The 20652-nt window shown below is 39.4% G+C and overlaps 1 protein-coding gene across 4 annotated transcripts in view; it reads right to left on the bottom strand.

Moving 5' to 3' along the window:
• Positions 1-1874: 1874 nt before the first annotated feature.
• Positions 1875-20652, bottom strand: part of fam114a1 (family with sequence similarity 114 member A1) — a 39559-nt gene continuing 20781 nt past the window's right edge. For 2 of the 4 annotated variants that reach the window (XM_088342765.1, XM_088342769.1), the window contains 9 exons: positions 18831-18965; positions 17380-17532; positions 17164-17308; positions 12335-12420; positions 11429-11602; positions 7175-7320; positions 6097-6169; positions 2221-2274; positions 1875-2149 (listed from right to left, as the gene is read on the bottom strand). In XM_088342765.1, coding sequence (XP_088198891.1) covers positions 2030-2149; positions 2221-2274; positions 6097-6169; positions 7175-7320; positions 11429-11602; positions 12335-12420; positions 17164-17308; positions 17380-17532; positions 18831-18965 — 1086 coding nt within the window. In that variant the 3' untranslated portion in view covers positions 1875-2029. Of the gene's footprint in view, positions 2150-2220; positions 2275-5945; positions 6014-6096; positions 6170-7174; positions 7321-11428; positions 11603-12334; positions 12421-17163; positions 17309-17379; positions 17533-18830; positions 18966-20652 lie in introns of those variants that run through there. The other 2 variants (XM_088342767.1, XM_088342766.1) reach the window with 2 other exon arrangements.

The raw sequence follows: 20652 nt of genomic DNA, 5'->3' as shown, positions 1-20652 counted from the left end.
TCGCAACATCTTTCTTTTAAAAAACGAAAATTAACTTTTGTTCATTTCTGTCAGAATAATTTTCGGTGCTGAAAATTCAGTGAATCGCTACGTTTCAAGCTAATCACCCACGAATAAATCAAGCTCACAACAGAGCAGCTTTACACAGGAACACATTTAAACTAACATGTGTTGCCCGCAGATAGATTCGTCGCGCTCCGTTAACAGGAAATACGAGCAGGAAAAAGAGGCGGAACTTCCTGCAAAGACGTCGATAATTCGGGTGTCATGTTGCACAATACTTGGTTCCAATACTAGATACTGATAAAAAAAATATATAAACACGTTAAAATAAATTCTGCAAATTTGTTAAGCTTCTATAAGGTTCGTTTGTATCGTCTTGATTTAAAATTTACCTTGCGGTAGCTGGATTTGCTCTTCAATTATGTGTTGCACTGTTTCCATTGAATAACTTCCTTCACAGCATTTACTTCCGTTGCAATTAGTGTACGGTCACGTGTTTCTTCAAATGTTTGGTTGAGATGGATAAACTGAACTAAAAAAACCATTTATGAGCCCAAAAGAATATATTTCAAGTGGATAAACAAGAACCGGAAATTGATTATAAAATGCATGATTTCTACTGGAAGTCATTCTGGTGACTTGATTCATCCATCAATCCATTATCTGCACCGCTTATCCTCAGAAGCTTATCTTCGGGCAGAGGAGAGGGGACAGAGACAGACAATTAATTCGCTCATTCACAACTAGGGACAGTTTGGACCGGCCAATTAACCTGATCTGCATGTTTATGGAACGTTCTGTTCCTGACAATAAGTCCAAAAGAACAATCGTCAACACCAACAATAAAAAAACAGACTACAACGTACGTCTACGATTATTAGAATATTTATTCCAGCCTTTGAATTGTATCAGAGTGAATGTTGAGGAAATTACTGCATTTCAGAAGAGGCGGGACTTCCTGCAAATACATTAGTGTTTCCATATAATATTAAACATCAATAGTCAAGGCAATAACAAAAAATGCTGACTTGAAAAAATACATCAATTACATTCTACAGATTTGTTGCGCTTCTGTTCCGTTAATTTGTGGCATTTTTAAATTTACCTAGCAGTCGATCTTGGCACTAATAATGAAAACCTACCGATTCAGGGTAGTAGAAATAACTTGAACCACAGCATTTCCTTTTGTTATAATTAGTGTACAGTTACATCTTTCACAAAATGTGAAATGTATTTGAGAGAAATGGAGCTAAATAAAGCATTCATGAACAAAAAAATCAATTGGATAAACACGAACCAGAAGTTGAGTGTGAAATGCGCAATTTTCACCGGAAATCAGAGGAATTTATCCTGGAAAGGGTTTTTATTTTAGTGATAATCTACAAAAGAAAACAATGTATAAAAATAATGAATACTGGTAGGTTAGGTAAATATGTCCTTCTTGAGTCAGTCAAGGTAATGGGAGGCAAATCTGCTAAATACATTTTACATCTTATAACTAGCATTGAAAACAGGTTTTACTTATGGGTGATTCTCTGTTTGTAGCAGTGTGTGGCTGCATCTTTCTCTTAACCTGATTTTTCTTTAAAATCTGCAAAATTAAGGGAATTAGGTTGGCGAGTTTTTTTGTAACATGTTTGTTGGAAAATGGCAGGATGAAAAACATTCAGTGACAATGCTTAGGAAAACAATATCTAAATATATTCACCCTGAGCTTGACCACTATGTATTTCCTAGTGTTAAACATAATAGTGTTGTAATAATATCATAAAGACATGAAACATTGGATGTTTTTTGTTTTTTTTAAATGTTGGCACCAAATTGTTGCTGCAAAAGAATCACCCTTATGTGATGTTATTGGGGGAAGATTATTTTTTAAATAAACAAACCAAAAAAGCCTCCATGTAGAAACATGTATGTGTTAGCTCTTATTATACACATAAATAAACCGCTGCTGACAAATGGACAAAAGCGCTTATTGTGAAATTTCCTTTTCCTTTCTGTACATTGAATGTGGTTGCAGGTGTTAGTGCTTCCCTTCGGGTTTCGAGATGTTTGCTCTGCGACGGCTCTCGATGTGCGAAATCTGCAAGACAGGCAGCAGGAGCTGGAAGGCGTTCTGGATGTAGGTGGCGCTGTTGGAGCCCTGAGGAACGAAGACCCAAGACTGTCATCAGGATCGGTATAGAATTTTCCAAAGCGAAGTTAAACTCTCACCTCCAGCAGCACGCTGTTAACCAGTGGATTCAGTTCCTCAGCTTTCCTTTCACTCTGTCATACAAATTTGTAATCTTTTTAGTTAAAATATATTAAGATCAGCAACCTTTTTTACTCACAAGGCTGCAATTGGTTGTAAAATTTTCCAATATATCAGGTCAGAGGAGGGAAGAAATAATAGTGGAAATGAATATACATGTAAAAGAAACTGTATCTATTTTTGCTGTGATGCGACTTTAGCTGGTCAAGTGGAGTAGCTGGTGGATACAGAGGAAGCGAAGGAGAAGGTGACGATAAATTCAAATGAAAATTATTTTAAAACATTCCATTAATTGTCATGCATTTAGAATAGTTCCTTGCTTTTCATAACAGACTTGCTCTTTGGTTACAACAAAGTTACCTAGCGAGGGTAGACATTCGTGTGCCTCCTTCGTAATTCTTGATAAATTAAAACTTTATTACCATTTTTATCAAGCTTTTTCCCTTAAGTATCAATGCAAGCCTTGGAACCCATAACAAATATATAGATCAATGTTTTTCAACCACTGTGTCGTGGTTATTATCCGTTTTATGTGCTTGTGCTTTCTAGTGAATCTCCCTTTCATTTGGTTTTACTTTTACCAGAGATGCAACGGCACCGACTGGTGGTGTACCGCAGGACTCTTTAAATCACAGGTGTCCAACTCACGGCCCGCGGGCCACATCCGGCCCGGCGTACAATTATATCCGTCCCGTTTGTTTTTTTTTAAAGGAAAGTTTTAGTGTACAGTATTCAATAAATATTTATCCGGTTCTGCCCGCGACCAAAGGTGTGGTTTGAGTTCTGGCCCTCTGTATAATTGAGTTTGACACCCATGCTTTAAATAAAAGAAATGTGCCTTGACTCCAAAAAAAGTTGAAAAACACTGAAATAGATAAAACATACAGTATTGTATTGCTAAATCACAATGTCTTACGAAGCACAATGATGAGCAAAAAATACATCGTGGGAATCTACTCAACAAATAACTTATCAGCATCTTCATGATGCTGTGACACAAACCAATAGCAGAGCAGCATTTTGTATGATGTCGTCCAATGGCCAAAAAGCATCTTAGAGACATAAATTCTCAAATGCATGAACGCCGCAGTTTGGGTTTAAAATTTCTGCCACACAAAATATTTGTTGACATTGTACAGTGGGGAAAAGGGAGTGGATGAAAACTCCCTTTGCAGGGGCGGCAGTAGCTCAGGAGGTAGAGCGCTCGTCGAATCCCGGCTCGTCCGTGTTAAATTTCGAAGTGTCCTTGGGTAAGACACTGAACCCCTAATACCCCCAATAAGTAAGTTAGCGTCTTACATGGCTGAAATACAAGGCCACTATTGGGAAATGTGGAGCACATTGTAAAGCGCTTTGGGAAGTCATTGACTTGAAAAGCGCTATATAAATGCAGATCATTTCATTTCACATCTTATTCCACACTATAGTTTATTTTTTGATGCGGACGATGTTGTGTTAAAAAATAAACTAATACTGAACACCACAAACTACAAAAAAAGTCATACTTATTTTCCGAACAGAAGGTCACAAACAGCTCTATTCATCAAAAATGGAGACTGTGGAAATTGCACTATTGATACAATGCCATTATATTAATATTATTTTTATTATTATTTTTAGGGGCGGCAGTGGCTCAGGAGGTAGAGCGCTCGTCTGTATGTGCCACTGGAGACAACTGGACAGTTAAGTTGTAGAAATCTGGAGGCATGCCTTACTGAGATTCAAAGATGGATGTCACTTAATTTTTTGCGCCTTAACCCAGAAAAAAATGAAATGTTGATCATTGTTGTGAGTTGTCTTCAAACAATGCCCTGAACCTAGACAAATGTAATGTAATGGGGCGGCATTAGCTCAGGAGGTAGAGCGCCCGTCTGGGGATCAAGAGATTGCAGTTCGAATCCCGGCTCCTCCGTGTTACATGTCAAAGTGTCCTTGGGTAAGACACTAAACCCCTAATACCCCCAATATGCAGGTTAGCGCCTTAAATGGCTGCACGGCCGCTATTGGGAAATGTGAAGCACACTGTAAAGCGCTTTGGAAAGTCTTGACTTGAAAAGCGCTATATAAATGCAGATCATTTCATTTCATCATGCTAGTCTCTAACCACTATGTTGTACGGTAAATATTTTGCACATTTATCCCGAGTCTTTTATATTATTATTCCCTCTAGAATCGTTTAAATACGTTTATCCTGAAGGGCCATGTCTAATCTCATTGCGTACAATGTTTCAAGACATTATTGATGACAATAAAGACAATTCAAATAAGAGGAAAACGTGGTAAGGCTTGTATATCATATCCCAGGGGTCGGGATCCTATGACTCGCGAGCGACATATGGCTTTTTTATGAGTACATATGGCTCAGAGATAAAATCATGCTGATGCATATCTTATTTATATTGGAGCAATTCGAATAAGCACGGAGTTGAGTCTACTATGCAGATACAATGATGTAGCCCTCATAGTAAGATTGGGTCCGTCCAGTGTCCAAAAAGGTAATTCCCCAGTACAGTTTACAGTCAAGCTGTCACAGCAACAAACCCTGCTTAACTAAGTGTACTCCATTAAGCTGGCTGTACTTCACTAAGTAATCTATTATATGGAAGTTCATTGTCAGTGACCATTTAGGGTCACTGACAAGACACTCAATTATAAAAATCCACAGAAAAACTATTAACACCCAAAAATGCCAGCCAAGCACACAGAGCAATTGAATTGGGTAAGCGGTAGTGGTGGGCAGAGCTATGCACACAGCAGACTTCTCTCTGCCCAGTGCTGTCTGTATCAAAGCCTCATATGCAGTATTTTGTGAAATTTTACAAAACAACTATTATTTGCGGTTTGGTCATGTTCATAAAGGGCACAGTCCGAACTACAGTTTACAGTCAAGGTGTCACACCAACAGACCGCGTTTTGGCTGTACATCGCTAAAGAATCCTTTATATGAAAGCTCAGTAACCAATGTATGTTCAGTGTTGAGACACTTTATGATGAAAACTCACAGAACAAACTTTTAAAACCCATAGGTCCAGCCAATCACAGAACAATTAGATTGGGTGAGCGGTATGGGGTGGGCAGAGCTATGCACACAGCGCCGTCTACACAGAAGGTAAATACGTTGGTAATTGGTATCCTCGTTTGCAGCATTCTGTGACATTTTTTACAGAATAACTGCTTACATCTTGTTTTGAAACCATTATTTATGAAAAAATGAAGGTCAAATGAGCCTCAACAATCTTAAGTAATTGCAGGAAGTTTAAAGTTATTTGTTGATATGGGACATAGGCTCTGGCAATATTGTTATTTCATAAATGTTATCAAATCATCTAACGTCTCCCAGTGAAATAAAATGCGCAAAATTTTTTTACTTTGTCTGGAGAGCGGGTTTGGCCAATTTGCTCAAATTTGTCTTCAAATATATGGTATGGTATGGAAAAGAAAAAAAAAGAAGAAAAATCACTATTTTTTTTTTCATTATGGCTCTTTGGGGTCAAAAACTTCCCAACCACTGCCATATTCCAAGGGTTTACTGTTGAAGTTTTCAGCCCTTTTTTACCATTTCGATTTGGTGGGCCTGCAAGCCATATTTTGTGATTGTTTGTAATTCTAAAGATGTGGACAAACAATTCAAGTTGTATAGCTAGAACTGACTGAAGACTGACCTGCAGCTTTCACTCCTTGCTCTCCCACATAAACTAAGGAGGCAATCGCAGCTTAAATTCAGGGACTGCTGAGTAGTGTGGGGAAAAAACACTATTGGGCATGGAAAAAAACACTGTTGGGTATTGTAACCCTGGTTGCAGACACATGTCTTAGACATTCCTGTTCACACTTACCCCGACAAGGAGAAGCGTGTCGGAGAACTTTCTTGCCAGGCACTCCACCTCCTCACACATGGCATATGTCAAGCTGCCAGGAATGGTAAATGGTAAATGGACTGCATTTACATAGCGCTTTACAAGTCCCTGAGGACCTCCAAAGCGCTTTACAATACACTTCACACTTTACCCATTCACACTCACACACTGATGGCAGAGTCACCCATGCAAGGCAATTACTTGCATATCAGGGGCAATAGGGATTCAGTGTCTTGCCCAAGCACACTTCGTCATTTTACCCGGAGGAGCCGGGAATCGAACTTGCGACCTCTTTGTTCCCAAGATTACCGCTCTATCTCCTGAGATACTTCCCTCTAAGCAAGGTCTCTAACGTTTTTCAAGATAAGAGCAACCACTTGTTGTTACTAATTAGCGCAAAGGGCACTCCGTTTGATAATAATTCCTAAAATAGCCACTTGTCTGGATGGCTTGATAAAAAGCTTAAAAGGTAACTTGACACTAGCTAGAAAGCTAAACAGGTAAAACACTAAAAGGGAGCTAGATAGATAAACAGCCAGATCGAAAGCTGAAAACAAAACTAGATAGCTAGCTAGAAAGCAGGCCAAAATTTAACTTGATAACTAAATCAAAAGGTAAAATGATAGATAGCATGCAAAACATCTAAAAATCTAGCTAGATAGCTTGCTAAATAACTAAAAATCTACCTTGATAGTTAGCTAGTAAGGTAAACAGGTAAGAAAACTAAAAGGGAGGTAAATAGCTAAGAGAGAAAAAAAGCCAACTAAATATCTGCATAGAAAAGAAAAAACTAAATATCTAGCATACCTAAATGAGGCAATAGAATTAACTGGAAAACCAGCAAAAAAGTTAGGGGTTCAGTGTCTTACCCAAAGACACTGATATTTAATTGGAGGAGCCGGGAAATGAACCTGCGACATGTTTGGTCTACCTCCTGAGCTACTATCGCCCTTTAAGGACTATGCTGTACGGAAAGAGAAACTCAGAGCAGGATTTGATGAAAACAACCACAGGCACACATACACACACTAATATTAACATAAAATCGCACACAAACCTGGTGAGGACGTTGGCCTGATCCCCCGCCAGCTTCTCCTGCTCCTGTTCTTGTCCGTGCAAAATGAGTTCCGCCACCTTGTGGAGCTGCTCAATACTGCGGGCTGTCACTTCGGCCAAGCTGCCTACCGATGACATGTAGACCACCTGCAAAAGTCCAAAACCACCAAATGGTTCGTACACCTTTTCCATGGCAAATTTCAAGCACTTTTTAAGGACTTTTAAAAGCCAATTTTCCAATTTCTCAAGTAGCCAACATTTTCATGGCCATTTCTAACACGTTTCAAGCACTTTCATGGCCAATTTTTCCAATATCTTCAAAGAAAAAAAAACAGCGTCGATCGTAAGAACATTTTTTGTTGTTGTTGACTGAAGTAAAGTCGCTATCTTGCTGCTAGCAAATACTATGTGCTATTTTGAGCTGTTCCTATCTATGATCTACGATCTTTTTGTGTAAATGGGCAGCTATAAACTGACAGATATTCTGCCATTCTGCTTTAACAATGCACGAGCAGCTTGGCTAAGTCACACTTGTTTACAAACACGTAAAACGGCTCTATGAGCGTTGCATAAGAATTGAGTTTAATACAAAGACAAAGAAAGAGAGTACTGTACGTATAAAAACAGAAAAACGAGAAAGATTTTGATTCATTTTAATGATATTGATTGCTCTGAAGCAGAGAGCATTCAATCTTTCAAACTTAAAGACTGCTGACCATTTGTATTCAATGTTTATTTTTTGCGTGTCTTTTCGAAGATTTATGTCTAAATTGGTTAAAATAGAATTGTACATTTTTTGTTGCATTTTATCATTTATTCAGGGCACTGAAAAGTAATTCTTTTTTATTTGATATTTTATTGTTTTGCATTTTCGGGGATTTTGTGTTGTTGTTCGACTTTAAATCTGTTCAGTGCGTGGCTAAAATTGTTTTTTATTGTACCATTTTTTTAGGATTTAGGGCCCTGCGATTGGCTGGCGCCCTGCGATTGGCTGGCAACCAGTTCAGGGTGTCCCCTGCCCACTGCCCGGAGATGGCTGGGATGGGCTCCAGCCCCCCCGCGACCCTAATGAGGATAAGCGGTACGGCTGATGAGATGATGAGAATTTTTTAGGATGTGAATATTTTAATTTAGATTGTATGTGTTTTTCAGGGATCCCCTGAAATACATAAGAAATTAGTACCGTATTTTCCGCACTATGAGGCGCACCGGGTTATAGGGCGCACCCCGAAAAAATAGTTTTTGGTCCTATTTTTGACATACATAAGACGCACCAGATTATAAGGTGCTACAATGGGAACGTCGACAAAACAGTCAGATAGTTCAGTCAAACTTATTACCCCCTTAACATTCCCAAAGCTTGCAAAGACGCAAATACGTGTCGAGAACACGTGCGGATGCGGTGTCCGTACGATGTCACTCGAATGCATCGTTCCATCATTCGGAAGGTTAAAGTCTTGGGATTCAAGAAATGCCAACCATTCCTTAGTATCTATTTTCTTTTTCGCTCGCAACTTTACTGTGCATATGACAATAAACACTTGGAATTGAGTTTAATTTAAAAATAGACACTCCATTCCATCCATTATCTGCACCGCTTATCACAGAAACATCGAGTTCAGTCTGAAACAAGATACAGGGACAATATAAAACCCGGAGTAGTTCACCGAAGTCGTTGTGTTCATAATAATGTGCAGCCAATGTCCTCTTATATCCGTGAGGGTAGTAAATCCAGGAGAATAAAATATTTACAAATACAGAATAGAAAAAAATGCTTTCTCCATGCCGTCAGCCACGTGCTATACACATTCATCTTTTTCGGCCAATTGCAGGCTTTGTTTCGCCGTTTAAGCCAATGCCAGCCTGTAAATGATAAAAAGGATCCGCCCCTTGACCTCCGAATAACTTTAGCCAATAGTGATCGATTTAACTGATGATTGACACATCTTTTTCTGCCAATTGCAGGCTTTGTTTTGCCGTTTAAGCCAATGCCAGCCTGTAAATGATAAAAAGGATCAGCCCCTTGACCTCCGAATAACTTTAGCCAATAGTGATCGATTCAAATGATGATTGACACATTGGTTAGCCAATGAAACGCCGGTAAATAAATCCCAGCATACACCGCGTACTACTTGGCGTTCGGGGGAAAATCTAGTCGGCGGCTGCAAGTTAGTTGGAAAACTTTGCAATTTTAAAATTGATCCATAAATAAGGCGCATGGTCAGCTTTTGAAAAAAATAAAGGCTTTCAGGTGCGCCTTATAGTGCGGAAAATACGGTAATTACCAGATAATCTGGCGCAAATTAATTGTTATTATTGGTATTATATGATTTTTTTTTTAAATCTGAGGAGCAGATTGGCAGCCTCGCTGAGCCGAGCCTAAAGAGACGATTTTTTTTAAATAAAGCTGTCCTCTTGGGTGCATTTTAATAAAAGGGTTTCTGACTAGAGTTTGTAACTAGGGTTCCAGCCCCAAAATATAGTTTTTAAGCTTTTTAAAGGTTTGTAGCTATGGTCTGGAAGTAGGGTCTAAACCCCAAAGTAAATTTTTCAAGCATTCTTAGGGTTTATGGCTAGGGTGAAGAACTAAGGTTTCAGCCTTAAAGTAGGGTTTGAAAGCATTTTAAGGGTTTCTGGTTAGGGTTTGCATCTAGGGTTCCAGCCCCAAAGTAGGGTTTGTAAGCTTTTTTCGGGTTTGTAGCTATGGTTTAGAAAAAGAGATTAAGCCTCAAAGTAGGGTTTTAAACAATTTTAGGGATTCTGGCTAGGTTTAAAAATAGGGTCGCAACCCCAAAGTAGAATTTAAATCGTTTTTAGGGATAATGGCTCGGGTTTAGGACCCCAAAGTAGGGTTTTTAAACATTCTTAGGGTTTCTGGCTAGGGTTTGGACCTAAGGTTTCAGCCACAAACTAGGGTTTTAAGCATTTTTAATGTTTCTGGCTAAGGTTTGGAACTAGGGTTTCAGCCCCAAACTAGGGTTTGAAAGCATTCTTAGGGCTTTTGGCTAGGGTTTGGAATTAGGAATTCTGCCCAAAAGTAGGGTTTTAAGCGTTTTTAGGGTTTCTGTCTAAGATTTGGAACGATAGTTTCAGCCCGAGAGTTGGGTTTTAAAGCAATCTAAGGGTTTCTGGCTAGGGTTTGGAACTTGGGTTTTAGCCTCAAACTAGGGTTTTAAAGCAATTTTAAAGTTTCTGGCTATGATTTGAAATGACAGTTTCAGCCCCAGAGTTGGGTTTTAAAGCATTCTAAGGGTTCGGAACTAGGGTTTCAGCCCCAAAGTCGGGTTTAAAAGCATCTTTAGGTTTTCTGCTAGGGTTTGGAGATACGGTTTCAGCCCCAAGGTAAGGTTTTAAATAGATTTCTTGTTATAAGTTTGATAGCGTTTTTAAGAATAATGGCTACCTTTTGGAATTAGGGTTTTAGCCCAAAAGCAGGGGTTTAAAGCATTGTTAGAGTTTCTGGCTAGGGTTTAGGAAGAGGGTTTCAGTTTTTAATAGTTTTTAGGGTTTTAAACCCCAAAGTATGGTTTGATAGTGTTTTAAGGATTATGGCTACCATTTGAAATTAGGGTTTCAGCCCCAAAGTAGGGTTTTAAATAATTTTAAGGATTCTGGCTAGGGTTTGTAACTAGGGTTCCAGTCCCAAAGTAGGGTTTTAAAGCATGTTTAGTTTTTTTTGCTAGGGTTTGGAACAACGGTTTCATCCCCAAAGTAGGGTGCTGGCTAGGGTTTTGAACTATGGTTTCACCCCCAAAGTAGGGTTTTAAATCGTTTATAGGGTTTGTAGCTAGGGTTTGGAATTAGTGTTTAGCCCCAATGTAGGGTTTTAAAGTGTATGTAAGGGTTCTGGCTTGGGTTTGGAACTAGGGTTTCAGCCACAAAGTAGGGTTTTAAAGCGTTTTTAGATTTTCTGCTAGGGTTTTGAACTAGGGTTTCAGCCCTAGAGTAGATTTTTAAAGCATTCTTAGGGCTTCTGGCTAGGGTTTGGGTTTAGGGTTTCAGCCCCATAGTACGGTTTTTAAGCTTTTTTAGTGTTTGTTGCTATGGTTTGGAATTTCCGTCTAAACCCCAAACTAGGGTTTGATAGCATTTTAAGGATTATCGCAAGGGTTTCAGCCCCAAAGGAGGGTTTCAAAGTGTTTTTAGGGTTTCTTGCTAGGGTTTGGAACTAGGATTTCAGCCCCGAAGTTGGGTTTCAAGCACCTGTAGACAAATCAGATCATGAATCGACAGTTGAATTTGAGTCCGAACTTACCTCCACAGATTGAGGCTCTTCATCTCGTTTCTTCTCTTCTTGGGGTGCTACATCTTCAACCTCCTCCTTCTCATTCTCCTCTTCTTGAGGCTGCTCCTGTGTCTCCTTGCCAGCCGTCTCCGTGGCGACAGGCGGCATCACTTTGCTCACCCAGTTGTGGGCGCTTAACCGGGCCTGCAAGTGCCACAGTTAGGAGATGAAAGTGCAGCTTGACCACAGCTTTAGAGATTTTTTGAGGATTTTACTTGCCATTTTGGTACATGATTTTACTAAATGATTGTGTTTGTGTGGTATTTATTTTCTGCTGTGGACTATGGCTCTAACCTCATCAGAAGCCGGGGCTTTTTTATTCCAGTGTTTAATTGATTGATTTAAGACAAAAAAATCAATTATTTTATATATATGTAAAAGTACTATTTTTTAAATGTTTTATAATAAAATGAACATTAATATTTATCGAAAAGTACAAATAGACACATATTACCATTATTAACCTTATTATCAGAATGAATGTTATCGTTCGTTTCGATCCCTTAATCACTAGGGTTGTAGGGGCACCATTTTCTTGTTGTGTCTTGGGCAAGTACAGCCCATCCCTCTCCAAGGCAACATATGTTTCCACCTGGTCTCAAACCAGGGACCTTCACATGTTAGGCGAATATACTAACCACTGTAATACAGAAACATATCAAACTTTTATAATATTTTAGTTTTGATTTCATCATTTTTATTTTTAGCAACTTTTTATAATTATTACTATATTAATGTTATTTAGGAAAATTACAAAACTAGGTATTTTTTTATATCATTAATACAAATATTATAAATGTAAATTGTTTTATCATATTACAATTTTGAATACTATCATATTATTATTATTACTGTTATTATCATCAAAATACAAACCTTGTTGAGCTTGTCAGGAGTTGCAGCTATGTGAAGCTCAAACAGCAACTCTGTCACAAGGTTCAGGAACTCCTCGTCAACTTTAGCTGCGTTAAGACAATTATATGAAATTAGAAGATGACAAAAAATAATTAAAAAGAAAAACACAGACACACATAAGTTTGGGAAAAAGGAAACAAATATGTTTTGAAAAAGTTTAATTCTTATTTACATTTCATTCTTCAAAAACATACTTAACTTATATTTACATTTTCAAATTTGAGTATATTTTTTCCTATCTTCTTCCACAGGGCTTTGTATTTGGCCCCCTTCTTTTAGTATTTAGATGCTTTCGCTTGGTGACATTATCCGCAAGTATAATATTGGTTTCCATTGCTATGCAGACGACACTCAACTGTATCAGCCACTAGAGAGAACTGGACAGTTAAATTGTAGAAATCTGGAGGCTTGCCTCACTGAGATTCAAAGATGAATGTCACTTAATTTTTTTGCACCTTAACCCAAGTCAAGTCAAGTCATTTTTATTTGTATAGCCCTTAATCACAAAGAGTCTCAAAGGGCTGCACAGGTTATTGCACAGACTATTATTTCAGACTGTTATTACACCATCCCCTGATCTGGAAACAACACGAGGGCAAGGAAAAACTCAAAAACCTCAACATGAGGAAAATGAAGAAACCTTGAGAAGGGACCGCACCTGTGGTATCCCCCTTTCAGGATTACCAGGCAAAGGATATTGCAATTACAAATAATACAGAGATATTGTCCACAAAAAGTATAGGTTATTAATATGCTTTAGAGTAGAAGTGTGTTTTAAGCTTAGATTTAAACATTTCCACTGAGGTTGCAGATCGGATCTCAGGGGGAAGAGGATTCCACAGCACCGGTGCCCGGATGGAGAACGCTCTCGAACCTGCGGAACACTTCTTGGCTCTTGGGATCACCAGTAGAATAGAATTTACTTTTATTGTCATTCTTTGTAACAATGCACACAGAACGAAATGGCGATACACCTGAGCCGTACAGTTAAACTGTAGCGAGCCGATGCAGCCGCAGCCAAACAGGGCGCAGCCATTTTAGTCATTAGGTGACCAAACCCCCCAATTCCAACCCTTAATGCTGAGCGCCAAGCAGGGAGGCAATGAGTACCAATGTTGTAAGTCTTAGGTATGACTCGGCCGAGGCTTGAACCAGCGACCTCCCAGTCTCAGAGCGGGCGCCCTACCATCTAGGCTACCGAGACCGGCGCTTTCAGAACGAAGGCTTCGGACCGGAACATAGGGGGAAATCAGATCTGAAAGATATGATGGAGAAAGTCCATGTATGATTTTGTATAATACTAAGAGAACCTTGAAATCACATCTTAGGCTAACAGGGAGCCAATAAAGGTTAGCCAAAATCGGCGTGATGTGATCGGACTTTTTTGTCCTAGTCAAAAGCCTCGCTGCAGCATTTTGTACCAGCTGAAGACTCTTGATTCTGGACTTCGGGAAACCGGAGAGTAGTGCATTACAGTAATCAAGACGGGAGGTAACAAACCCGTAAATTCTAATCTCCGCATCCGACTGAGACAGAAAGCCTAGGTAATTATAGGCCAGTGTCAAATCTGCCATTTTTTGCAAAATTACTTGAAAAGGTCGTTGCACAGCAGCTAAATGACTTCATGTCAGAAAATAACCTCTTTAAAACTGTCCAGCCAGCATTTAGGGCAAATCACACTACTGAGACAGCCCTGGCTAAAATGACCAATGATCTCCTTTTAGCAATAGATTCCGGTGCCTCATCAATGTTACTGCTGCTGGATCTCAGTGCTGCTTTTGATATTGTCGACCACAACATATTACCTGTTCGTCTGGAATGCATTGGTATCTCAGGAACTGTACTCTCGTGGTTTAGGCCCTACCTGTCAGACAGGATGCAATGTGTTAACTATGGCAATCTGACCTCTAAACACTCTAATGTCCCCTGTGGCGTTCCGCAAGGCTCTGTACTTGGCCCCCTTCTTTTTAGTATTTATATGCTTCCCCTTGGTGACATTATCCACAAGTATAATATTAGTTTCCATTGCTGTGCAGATGACACTCAACTGTATGTGCCATTGGAGACAACTGGACAGTTAAGTTGTAGAAATCTGGAGGCTTGCCTTACTGAGATTCAAAGATGGATGTCACTTAATTTTTTGCGCCTTAACCCAGAAAAAACTGAAATGTTGATTAGTGGTCCTGCTCATTGTCGTGATTTGTCTTCAAACAATGCCCTGAACCTGGAAAAATGTAATGTAATGGGGCGGCATTAGCTAAGGAGGTAGAGCGCACATCTGGGGATCAAGAGATCGCAGGTTCGAATCCCGGCTCCTCTGTGTTACATGTCGAAGTGTCCTTGGGTAAGACACTGAACCCCTAATGGCCCCAATAAGCAGGTTGCCGCCTTGCATGGCTGCACGGCCGCTATTGGTGTGTGAGTGTGTGTGAATGGGAAAATGTGAAGCACATTGTAAAGCGCTTTGGGAAGTCTTCATTGACTCGAAAAGCGCTATATAAATGCAGATCATTTCATTTCATTTCAATATCACCCATAGTGACTCGGTCAAAAATCTAGGTGTTATATTTGATTCTAATCTGTTGTTTCAGTCACACGTGAAAAATATTACCAGAATAGTTTTTTACGACCTCCATTATATTGCAAAGATTCGTTCAATGCTGTCCCATTCAGATGCAGAGGTTTTAATTCATGCGTTTATTACTTCTCGGCTTGATTACTGTAATGTATGCTTTCTGGTCTCCCGATGTCTAGCATCAAAAGTTTGTAGCTGGTTCACAATGCACCAGCGAGACTCTTGACTAAGACAAATAAGTTTGACCATATTACTCCTGTATTGGCCAACTTGCACTGGCTCCCAGTCCACTTAAGATGTGACTTTAAGGTTCTCTTATTAACATATAAATGTTTGCATGGACTTGCACCCTCTTACCTCTCTGATTTGATTTCCCCCTATGTTCCTGCCTCTGCTCGGAAAATCCCGGTGTACTTGTGAATCTGAGAGCCAAGAAGTCTGCAGGCTCGAGAGCGTTCTCTATCCGTGCCCCGGTGCTATGAATTGCTCTGCCTCCGGAGATAAGATCTGCAACCTCAGAGGAAGTTTTTAAATCTAGACTTAAGACACACTTCTATTCAATAGCTTATGATTGATGCCCACCTCATATTTTGTATTGTGTCTTTCTCCGACTGCCTGACTGGTGGTGATATAAAGGATTAGGACGATTTGAGATGAGTCAGCGGACCAGCGTCTGACCTGAAGCATGTCAACGCAAATATTGACCAGTTGGCAGAGATGGGAAGCTGCGTCGTGGCCGTCATTGCTGTTATGGACTTTCTGGACTAGTTTACAGGCTGGGGGCGTCGTTGCTGTCATGCTTTCCGGACAAATTTCAACATGTTACCTAGTGTTCTCTTTTATTGATGTTTACTATGTTTGTGTACTGTAACTCAATGCTAAATCTTTTCCACCCTGGTCATCCTGGAAGGGGGATTACCACTTGTGAGGTCCCTTCTCGGTCAAATACTATACATAGCCATAATTATTTAGTATATTATTAGTACTTCAATACTCCACCTCAATACAACATTTTATTTATATCAGTACATTCAAGGAAACTGTGCGGGTCAGATGTATCGACATTTCGTTCTGTATACACATGTACTAGAATGACAATAAAGTATATCTGAATCTGAATCTGAATTCTCAAGGTTTCTTTTTTCCTCACGCGGAGGTTTGGAATTTTTCCTTGCCCGCATGTTGGTTTAAGATCAGGTAATGGAGTAATTGTGATCCTGTGCAGTCCTTTGAGAAATGTTTGTGATTAAGGGCTATATAAATAAATGTGACTTGACTTGACTTAAAAATAAGTATACTGTATACAGTATATAGCATGGGTTGGTAAAAATGGATGAATGGCTTGACAGAAGTGAAAAAACATCCTTGTTCATGAAATCTAAAAAGTATCATTAATCACAAAGAGTTGACATAACAAAGGGATGCAATAGGGAATTGAATTAAGTACTGAGCGTTAGGGACACTTGTAGTAGCAGAAGGCCCTCGATACAGTTTATATTACAGAAACTTTTGTTGTTTTTTTTGCACCGTTTTTCTATCTGTCCAAAACTTCAATATTTACAATGAAGAAAATAAGTATTTGAAGACCCTGACATTTTGCCATTTCTCCCATGGAGGGGTCTGAAATTTTCATCGTAGGTGCATGGTCCACTGTGAGACAGAAACTAAAACTAAACATCCAAAAATCACAAAGCATGATTTTTAGCAATTTATTTGTGTGATAGGTGTTCAAATACTTTGTAGCTGTGTGTATCATCTAGAATTCTGACCCTGAAAGACCTGTTCTGAGGTCATGAGTCCGAACCTTCCGGTGTGGAGTTTGCATGTTCTCTCCGTGCTTGCGTGGGTTTCCTCCGGGCACTCCGGTTTCCTCCCACATTCCAAAAACATGCATGTCAGGTTAATTGGCCAGTCCAAATAGTCCCCTAGGTGTGAATGAGCGAGTGAATTTTCTGTCTCTGTGTCCCCTGCCCAAAGATAGCTAGGATGGGCTCCAGCACCCCCGCGACCCTAATGAGGATAAGCGATGCAGATAATGAATGGATAGATGGAATCTGATTCATCGATTAATGAAAAAAAAATATATATATCATAATGTTAAAATTATCTTAAGTTGTAGTCATTGTAGTTTGTCCTTGAATGTGTTTTACAGTTTTTAGACAGTAGACATCTATTTTAAAAAAGCATACCTCGTGAACCAATTTTAAATTATCACCTTTTTCCTGTTCCTTTTCCTGAGCCTCCTCTTCGTTCTCTTCCTTCTCGTCCTCTCCCTTGACAAACACCTCCCTGATGGCAATCAGCTCCTTCTTCACCTCCTCCTGCTCTTCCTCCCCAAGGGAGGCCAGGTACACTTGGACCTTCAGATAGGGAGCACTTGGAATCCATTTTTGCTTTCAAAGATGAATTCTTTCCCAAATTATGTTCTAACCTTGGCCTCACTTTCGTTGGAGAGAAGCTCCAGCGCCTCAAGATGAGACAAACCTTGGAAGTCATCGAAAAGAATGCCGTAATGTGCAGTGGGGGCGCTGACGGGCTGCTTGCTCAGACGAGCTTGTTCCTTCTCTTTAGCTTCCTTCAGCATCTGAGGAACAACCCGAGGAAAATTGGATTTCAAAAAACACTAATAGAAAAGAACAATTATAACAGAGGCCCAGTATATGGCAACCCCTTCTTACAACATTTTCATTTTGCCCCTAGTTACGGCATTTTTCCCACTACACGATGTCAACTACAAACTGCTATTCGTCGACCTCATATAAAACGCTGATCGGCTATTGGTTTTCGGTGACAACATCATGAAAATAACAATATACTATTGGCTGAACTATCTCCCACAATGCCTTTCTATTCATTTAGTTCAGAATCTTGTGTGCTTTGTAAAAACTTTGCTATAGTTGGTACAATACAATACTGTATTTACTATGCATGTGCAAAAACATGATAACCATGGAAACAACGCCATAGAATAAAAAGAAGGCACATACATTGTTGTCCTTGCTAAGGAAGATGGTCATGACCATTTAACTAATTATTAGGAACAAGGAGGCGATCAAAGCAAAAAAGTCTACTATTGGCCTTACAATCCGCTTTATCCACCCACTCACTCCATTGTACCAGCTTGAGTCACATCACACCAAAGGTAAATATGATTTAATTTTTCCTTTTTAAGTATATTTATATACAATGTTATTTAATCTTATACACATATATTACACGGAAGTAGGACTTACTCTTTACCAGTGGTTCTCAAACAGTGGGGCGCGTTTGTTACCTTGCGTGTCTACTGTAATGTAATACTTTCCAGTCTCCCGAAGACTAGCATCAAAAGCCTGCAGCTGGTACAAAATGCTACAGCGAAATTTTTAACTAAGCCCAGAAAGTTCTAAATCATCACCCCGATTTTGGCTGTCCTGCATTGCCTCCCTGTTTAGGATGTGATTTTTAAGGTTATGTTGGTATTGTTCAAAATTATGCATTGACTTGCCCCCTCGTAACTTTCAGATTTGATTTCCCCCTTTGTTCCTGCTCGGACCTTTTGTTTCAAAACCCTGGTCTTCTAGTTATACAAGAGCCGAGAAGAAATCAGCAACTTTGAGAGCGTTGTCCATTCGGGCTGCAGTACTGTGGAATGCTCTGCCCTATGAAATTCAAGGTGTCTTAATTTCCTCATGCTTAGGTTTTGAGTTTTTCCTTGGCCCTATGAAAGTTTTAGTTTAGGGGATGGTGTAATAATCATCTGTAGTCACTTCAGCCTTTTGAGACCTCTTGTGATTAAGAGCTATACAAATAACTGACTTGAGTTTATTCCCCGCTATAGGACAATTTCACTTTGCGATCCCCACCTATGAACATATTTATCTTCTATTGCATATTGTTTACCTGACTCAGCGAGGCGGTTTTCTGCATCAGAGTCTTGGTCTTTTTAAAACCTGGATCGCTCTCGGCCAGGACGGTCATGGTCTTCTTTCCGATGAACTCCAAAGCGTCCAGACCGCCACTGAGCACCGATTTACCCTGGTGGGCCGAGCATGAAAAGGTTTTTTTTTTTATATCAGGTAGAAGAAGACACCAGCTCCTGGGAACAACATTACCCTTTTCATTGTGGCTCAGTTATTATTTCAGCCTTAAATTTTCGTATGCCGCACCCCACCTTTACACATATCATAATTTTTATTTATGTATTGTCGGCTTGACAGCGAGAAGCTGATCCACGGGCCACTCAGGCCTTGTCATTAGCGTGCGGAAAGCTTCATTGCCAAGGAGCCTGCTCTGTATCCTGGCTTTCTTTGTCCCCATGGCCAACCAGGCCACGCTGCTGGGCTCCCTCTTCAGGAAGAAGCGCATGAAGAAAAGAGGAGAGGCGTTTGCGCCTCTCTTTTAAATACCGCTGATGTCATCTGTCAACAGAGGCGTGACCTGTGACCGGTTAGAGTTGCTGTTGATGCTTTTCAAAATAAAGTTCTCCAATTAGTTGATTTCAATAATTGTTGATAATAGGCGAAGATTCATTCGGACACACAATTAAATAAATCTTCTGTTATAAGGCATAACACACATATGTTGATTACAAATGACCACTTTGGGGGTTGAAATCCTTATTGTACAGCTGGAGAATCTGGTCTTTTCCTGTAAATGAATGAATATCTGTCCGTCGGTTCTGTTGTGTGTGCTCTTTTGTGCCCATTTAGGGAAAAGGAAGGGTCTTGTGGACAAATTGTGGGTCTTTCTTTGTGTTGGCAAATTTGGTGTGTGGAAAAAGTTAGGGGAAATGCTTTTGTAGCAGGGTAGTACCCTGCATTGTGTTTTTTTCAATAAGCATTAAAAAAAACACGAAAAAATGTATTCAGCATAGAAGAAGAAGAAGAAATATTTTCGTGTAAGATAAGAACATTTAAGTTTTCAGCAAAAAAGAAGTCATATTTAAAGTGTAAAAGCAGAAGATGCTCAAATGCGTCATAGAAGAAGATGACGCTTGTTTTTGTTTTCAGTATAGAAAATGATGCCATTTTTTGGTGAAGTTGAAGCACTATGCTTAAAAACTCATTATCCAAGCGTAAATGGATGATATTAGAATTAAAAAAAAAAAAAATATATATATATATATATATATATATATATATATATATATATATATATATATATACTGGACTGTCTCAGAAAATTAGAATATTGTGATGAAGTTCTTTATTTTCTGTAATGCAATTAAAAAAACAAAAATGTCATACATTCTGGATTCATTACACATCAACTGAACTATTTCAAGCCTTTTATTATTTGAATATTGCTGAATTTGGCTTACAGCTTAAGAAAACTCAAAAATCCTATCTCAAAATATTAGAATATCATGAAAAAGTATACAAGTAGGCTATTCAACTAATCACCTGAATCATCTAATTAACTCGAAACACCTTGCGAGGGTTTCCTGAGCCTTAAAAACACTCAGCTTGGTTCAGTAAACTAAATCACAAGTATGGGGAAGACTGCTGATCTGTCTGCTGTCCAGAGGACCATCATTGATACCCTCCATCAGGAGGGTAAGACACAAAAAGAAATTTCTCAAAGAGCAGGCTGTTCACAGAGTGCAGTTTCAAAGCATATCCACAAAAAGTCTGTTGGAAGGGAAAAATGTGGCCGGAAACGCTGCACAACCAAGAGAGATGACCGCAGCCTTAACAAAATTGTGAAGAAGAGCCGCTTCCAG

The sequence above is a fragment of the Urocampus carinirostris genome, chromosome 8, assembly GCF_059441175.1.
Source record: "Urocampus carinirostris isolate Australia breed hairy pipefish chromosome 8, RoL_Ucar_1.0, whole genome shotgun sequence".
NCBI classification, from domain to species: Eukaryota; Metazoa; Chordata; class Actinopteri; order Syngnathiformes; family Syngnathidae; genus Urocampus; species Urocampus carinirostris.
Note: the sequence above shows the minus strand (reverse complement) of the source record. Positions and strands in the feature narration are given on the sequence as shown.